General features: G+C 61.4%; 1 protein-coding gene across 1 annotated transcript in view; it reads left to right on the top strand.

The window, feature by feature from the left end:
* The window catches only part of NFATC1 (nuclear factor of activated T cells 1), a 103,024-nt gene that overhangs the window by 43,692 nt on the left and 52,375 nt on the right, over positions 1–6,957 (top strand). The window contains exon 7 of the mRNA XM_032422829.1: positions 5,864–5,919. Coding sequence (XP_032278720.1) covers positions 5,864–5,919 — 56 coding nt within the window. The remainder of the gene's footprint in view (positions 1–5,863; positions 5,920–6,957) is intronic.

Genomic DNA, 6,957 nt, shown 5'->3' with positions numbered 1-6,957 from the left:
GCAGGTGTGAGAGCAGGTGTGTGACAGCAGGTGTGTGAGCAGGTGTGAGAGCAGGTGTGTGTGAGCAGGTGTGAGAGCAGGTGTGTGAGAGCAGGTGTGTGAGAGCAGGTGTGTGAGAGGTGTGTGAGCAGGTGTGTGAGAGCAGGTGTGTGACAGCAGGTGTGTGACAGCAGGTGTGTGTGAGCAGGTGTGAGCAGGTGTGTGAGAGGTGTGTGAGCAGGTGTGTGACAGCAGGTGTGAGAGCAGGTGTGTGTGAGCAGGTGTGTGAGAGCAGGTGTGTGAGCAGGTGTGAGAGCAGGTGTGTGACAGCAGGTGTGTGAGAGCAGGTGTGAGAGCAGGTGTGTGACAGCAGGTGTGTGAGCAGGTGTGTGAGAGCAGGTGTGTGTGAGCAGGTGTGTGTGAGCAGGTGTGAGAGCAGGTGTGTGACAGCAGGTGTGTGACAGCAGGTGTGTGACAGCAGGTGTGTGTCAGGGCGTGTGAGCAGTTGTGTGTCAGGGCGTGTGTGAGCAGGTGTATACGGTCTATGTGAGTGTGAGTGGGGGCTGTGTGTGTGTGAGGACCCCCTCTATCGTGGGGGCGCAGCCACCCGCGCTCCTGGCCACATCGTGTGGCGGGGACCGTGTGCGGGAGCCCCGGGTGCCCTGTGATCTTTCTGTCCGAGCCGGGCACAGCCGGGCAGAGCCGGCGGGGCTGCGTTCTGAGGGCTCCGGTCCTCCGGGGTGCAGCGACAGCCTGGCTGGCACCCGCACCTCCTCTCCCGCCCTGGTCCGGGGCCGTGGCCGCGGGGCTGTGGGTCCCACTTCCTTGGCATGCTGGTTCTGAAAGGTTTCTGGAGGGTGTGCAGACACGGACACGCGGCCGGCGGTGCGGCTCACACACGTGCAGGTCGGGACGCGGCGCGGAGGAAAGATGTCTCCGTCGGAGTTTCCGGGGTGGTTGTGAGAGGCGGTAGGAGCGCACCTGTGTCCACTCGGACAGCCGCTGCCCCTTGCTCGCCCACGTCAGCTTGCCGAGGCCTGAGCTCCACGGACGGTGTTCTCAGGCAGCCCGCTCCGGTGAGCGCTCCGCAGGGCCTGGCTGCGCGGGTGGGGGAAATAGCCGGTGCCCCTCGGATAGCGTCACCTGTGACCCTGCGCGGGACTGACGACTCTGGAAGCCTCACTCGTTTCCAGTGAGCCAGCACGCAGCCTCAAGAAGGCTTTTCCTTATGCTGTGGTCTCATGGAACGCGCGCCCCCCCGTTGTAAACTACGGGACGTTTCACGTGGTCTCGGGGTCTGTCTGTGTCCCCAAACCCCCCTTCTCCTCCCCAGCTCAAGAGCTTCCCTTTACTGATGTCCCAAGATGCACCCTGGTGCCCACTGGGGAGATGAGGCTTCGGCCCAGCCGGTGGGGATTCCGCTCCCTCGCTGGGCTCTCCTGTGGGGACCCAACGTGCTCTACGGGCCCAGCATTCGAGGGACGGGGCGGCCAGTGGGGGCTCAGCATGCCCTTCCTGGGGCGTGGTGACCCGCGCTGGACAGTGTGCAGAGGACCCAGCCTGGGCAGGAGGGCCTCTCCGCAGACCCCCACAGGGCTTCCCGAGTCAGACCAGAGGCCTTGCGCCCTTGCCGGGAGAGGGTTGTCACTGAAATTTCCTTTCTCTGGGCTGGTGGCCAGTCTTTCCTGTGCTTTGCCCCAAACCATGCCTGGGTCCTCCCAGCTCAGCACCGAGGTGACATCCAGAAAGTGGGCCCAGCGGGGAGGGTTTTCTGTTCCAGATCCCACCCTCTTGCACCCATGGGTGTTGATGGGAAGGAGCACAGGAGTGGGTGGGTGAGCAGAGGACGCTGCTGGACGAGGTCACACAGGCTCCCTCTTGTTCCTCTTCTTTCTCCTGTTGCAAGGCCGCCTACGTGCACACCACACACGCTTTGGAGAACGTATGTTTTACGTCTGCTTTGCTGAGATGGAACTCACCGACCACGCAGCTCATCCATTTCAAGTTCAGGGGTCTTTGGTCTACTCGGCTAGGCAGCCATCCCACCAATTCAGACATTCCCAAACGTCACCCACCCGTTCTCCTAGCCTGGCAGCTTCAAAGCCATTTTCTGTCCATGTGGACCCACCGGTTCTGAACGCCGCCCCGCCTGGAGCGGCGGTATTGGTCCCTCTGTGTCTGGCTTTTGCACTGAGCGCACGTCTTCAGCTGCGTCCACGCAGAATGTGTGTTGAACTTCGTCCCACTCAAGGCTGGTAGCATTCCATCGTGTGGATGGACCATGTTGTGCTAACCCGCTTGCAGTGTAGACATGGGGCTTGTGCCCACCTTTTGGGTCTGGTGCTCCCTCGAACACCGGTGCGCAGGTTTCTGTGTAGACGCGTGTGCCCTTCCCTGGGCATTGCCCAGGTGCGGAGTCCTGGTCGTTGGAATGCCACGTTCAGCCGTGTGGGGACCAGCCAGGCTGAGCCCCACAGCAGGAGGCTGATTTCTTTCTCCTCTGGAATCTCTTCTGCAGGAAACAGGCTGCTTTGAGCGGTGTTGGGGGGCCCCCGAGTGAGAGGCTTGGGGAGTTTCAGGGATTGCGGGAAGTGAAGACCAGCTGCGTGGAGGCGTTCCCCCTGGGTAGCACCCCAGCGCCGCTGACCCTGCATGCTCGAGAGTCAGCGCCCCGTCTCCTCCGGGGCCCCGTTTGCGCCTCCCCCACTGCCTTCCCCGACAGCCGGTAGCCCCGTGACGGCGTTCGGTGTGCAGCCTGCTCCCCCGGCCGGCAGACAGTGGGGAGGAGACCATGTGCACGTGGCCGTGGGCCCCAGGAACGCGTGTCCCGCCACTCAGACGTGTGATTCGGTCTGATCGGGCCTCTGCTGTTTCCATCCTGCCCGTTGGCTGGGTGACCGGCAGACCACTTCAGCTGATGCTGTGACTTGGGAGGACGCTGGTCACTGGGCGTCCACGCCCCCGCATGCCGGGGGCTTGAATGGCTGTCTTGGGAAGCTCCGATGCTCCCGCAGAGGGGCCCCGAGCCGCCCCGGGAGCTGTGTGACTAAGAGCTGGGCTGGGACGCTGCGCCAGCCGCAGGCCGGCCGTGGAAGCCTCCAGGCGGGCGGGTGTGGTGGGGAAGCCTTTCTGATGACTCACACTGCAGGGAATTCCCTAATGATTCGGAATATTTTTACTTCTGGGCTTGCGCACAGTTTCCTACTGAGGACCCAGGGAGCTCTTGATAAGGCTGGGGCTCCCAGGCTCGTTCGGGGCTGGCCTTTCCCGTCCCCGTAGAGGCTGGGGCTTTGCTTGGCACCCAGGCCGGGCCTGCCTCCGGCCGGAGCTCCACAGAGGCCGACGCCCAGAGGCCGGACGCCCAGAGGCCGGACAGCAGGGCCAGCGCCCCCAGCTCCTGTGGAGACCAGCGACCGGTCCCTGTGGCGCTGGTACACGTGGGAAGCGGTTTTGTAATTTCCTAGTGTCCACGATGGTCAGCCACGTTGAATGGCCTCCGTGCTGCCGTCTTCGGACAGTCAGTCTGTGTACACTTCTACGTCTACGTAAGTGGACAGCAGCTCATTTAGGACCCTCAGTAGAAACAGGCCAGACGCCTGTCCCCGTGGGCTGTGACTCAACCACAGCTACAAAGACTCAGGGAAAACGGGGCCAGAGCCCAGGACCGTCCTCAGGTGGGCGGGAAAGTGCAGGCAATGGGCTCCTGCACCGCGGGCCTTCCAGAAGCCGGTGTTTAACGGGAGCGTCTGGGTGTGTCTGTTTGTGCTCCGTTGACCTGACCCAGCAGAGCTGGCGTTTGGGGGAGCAGAACGTAGCATGCACAGTGGGCCCGTGTGGCTGGCTGGCCGGCCGTGGGCCGACGCTCTGACGAGGACTGGGACCCACCGGCCCAGGAGGGGCTGCAGCAGGAGGGTTCTGCTGCCACACTTGGCCCCCGGGCCCCACGAAGCACCCCACCAGCTTTGTGACATGGATGAGCCCGCAGGGTGTGTTCACAGCAAGGCCGGGTCTGCTCTGACCCTTCTTGGAGGGTAGATGGTGGGCGCAGGGTCCCTTTGTTGCTGAACGCCCTGTCCCTGGCCCCTCGTGGGCCTCGGTTTCCCTCCTGCCCCCGCGTGCTCGATGTGCCTCCCTGCCCCCACTCCGACGGGAGGCCCAGACACTCGAGAATTCCTCAGGGAAGCCTGAGCCATGCTTTCCACCGACAGACGGAGACCGGGCAGCAGCCAGGGCTGCCCCCAGCCGTCCAGGTTGTGACACTAAAGCTGCGTTTCTCTAAAGTTGTTTTAAGAGGCACCAAGAACATGAGAGACTTGCTTACAGGAAGAATAATTTCGATTTCCTTAAGCAACTGGTGGGTGGGGCCCCAGCCCGCGAGCCCAAGGCGGGTCTGGCCTGCACGGCCTAGACAAGCCTGCCCCATCCCCACGCGGGGCAACTGGAACCCCATCCCCAGCTCACAGCTCACGATCATCCGTCCGCTTGCGGGGCTGGGGGTTAAGGATGCTTCTGCGCTCTGGAAAGTGAGCGGCTTTGTGGAAGTCTTGGTTGGTGCCTTTGAGAACGGGACGGTGTATTTTTAGTTTCCCATTATGTTTTCCTGGAGGAGACACGGACGCTGATCCCTTGGGCCACTGGTCTGCATTTTATCACCGAGTGGGTTCATCTGGTGGGTAATTTGCTCCGGGACCTCGGGCGTCCCGAGAGGCTGGTGTGGTCCTGGCAAGCCGACGCTGCTCTGGGCTCTGTGTGACTCACATTTCCTCCCTCTGTCTCCACCCTCCACCCCTGCCCGCCCGCACTGTCAGGCAGAAAAAGGAGATTTTGTCTGATTTATTTATAATTTAGGATCTGTAAGACACATACATCTCTTCTTTGGAAACAGAGCAGGAGCAAAAACTAAGTATGTCTCGTTGTAATTGTTCGTTTGGGGACAGACTTTATAGAAGATGGGGAGGGGGGAGACCTTGGCAGGAGACTGACCTCTGTTAATTCAAAGTAACTACCCAGCCGGTCCCCACACAGTTGGCCGGCCATAGAGGGGCTTCCAAAGGCCAAGTACTCGGTTTGCAGACGTTCCCGCCAGTGGACTTCTCGAGGCTCCCTCCCTCGCAGGCCTGGGCCTGCAGAACACTGAGCCCTTTCAAGGCCTATTGGGAGCCTTTTTACTTTTTTTTAAACATGCAAACGGCCACTGGGGTAAGGTTAAAAATACCATGTTTTGCATTTCTGTATCCTGATGTGGCAAGAAGTCGTCACAGAAAGGGTTTTCTCGTTTAGCTGGCAGTTCCTGTGGGCAGAGGCAGGACCGTGGCTCCTGGGCCCTCACTTGTTGGAATAACTCTGCTCCCACAACATACCGGCTTTGCAGGCTCCGCTCATCCGGCCCCTGCTCCCGGGGTTTGCACCTTGAGGCTGGAGGCGCTGGCGGGCATGAGAGCCAGGACACACACCTGGGTCCAGGTCTGAGGGCCACGCACTTTTCCCGGGTCCTGGTGTTTCTCCTGGGCTCGCACTCCCATGACAAGCTTGGCGTGTAGAAACCCTCCCACGCCTGGCGTGAGGCTGGGACGGCATGCCTGTGGACGTAGGCGGGGGGGGCAGATTTCTGGGGCGCTCGCTGAGTGTGGCCCCCTCCCACAGAGCCGGGGGCCTTCGGGCTCCGCCAGGCTCCCTGCCCCCGTGTCTGGGCCTGGCACGTCCTCTCTGCCGGTGACCCACACACGACTGTTCGCTCTCACGAGTTAATAGCCAGGATGGCCTGAGCTAATCAGAGGGCGGCGGTCTCCGGGGTGCCCTGTGCCTGGTGAAGGCACGTGGTCTTGTGCAGTGGGCTCGACCAGGCACCCAGAGTGACCAGCTTCCCTTTGCCCCTTTCTTCTAGACGGTCACCACATCTGGGAGATGGAGGCGAAGATGGACAGAGACCTGTGCAAGCCGGTAAGTACGGCCGGACATGCAGCCCGTGGTGGCTCTGGAGGCTGGGGGCTTCCTGCTTGCAGAAGCAGTGAGAAATACCAGACGGAGTAACAGAGCACAAAGCGGAGACTGTGGTAAAGCGCTTCCTGAAACAAGTGTTCTCAGGACCCACAACCCACTGGAGGGCAGGACCCCCACCCCAGGAGGTGCTCCGTCCCCTGCGGGGACCGTGGGCTCGCACCTGGGCCCCCCTGGCGATCGTTGTCACCAGGGGTCCCGCGGAAGCCGCTGTCTGAGTGTGAGTGGGCGCCTCACCTGCCCCAGCACGCCAGGCTGTGTGAGGTTCCACCAGCGTCCTTGGCACCCGTCACCAAGTAGACTCTTGTTTTGAACATGAACTAGATGTGAAGTCAGGTCTCATTGTGCCACTCAGATGTGCTCATTCCATCTGCCAATTAGCTGGAGTGCTTGTAGGCGCCGGCAGGCTGCGGAGCAGGGGCCCGGCCTCGTGGGGGCCGCCGCGCGGCTCTCGGGCCCACAGACGCCCCGTGTGCAGCCACGCGGACACCCAGCCTCTCACAGCTCCTTGCTTGCACGTGTAGGGACCTGCGAGCTCTTTCTTGCCCCCGTGGTTGTTGATGGAGGAGGGAGGATGGTCGTCTACAGGTCTGCGGCTCGTGCTAGCCGGCACACCGTTCTCCATCCCCGGACCTTCCGCTGGGGCCTTATGTTCAAAGTGGATTTCTCATAGACAGCAAATAGCTGGGTCTCACGGTCCGTCCATTCAGTGGTGTATTTAGAACATTGGTGTTCAAAGTGATTATTGACAGAGTGGGATTAACCTCTCCTATCGCGTGTGTGTTCTGCTTGGTCCCAGAGAAGCAGCAGAGGACTTCAGGCTGACCTAAGACTGTGGCCAGCAGGTCACTGAAGAAGTTCAAAGTTCTCCCGAGCCCTGTAGCTCACCCCACTGACTGTGATGGACAGGTGTGTGTGGCCCCTAGTTCAGCCTGTTGACCGTGGACGGGCGTGCGTGGCCCCTAGCTAACCCTGCTGACC

This window comes from Phoca vitulina, unplaced genomic scaffold, assembly GCF_004348235.1.
Source record: "Phoca vitulina isolate PV1807 unplaced genomic scaffold, GSC_HSeal_1.0 scaffold27, whole genome shotgun sequence".
Taxonomy (NCBI): domain Eukaryota; kingdom Metazoa; phylum Chordata; class Mammalia; order Carnivora; family Phocidae; genus Phoca; species Phoca vitulina.
This window is presented reverse-complemented; position numbering and strand designations above follow the sequence as displayed.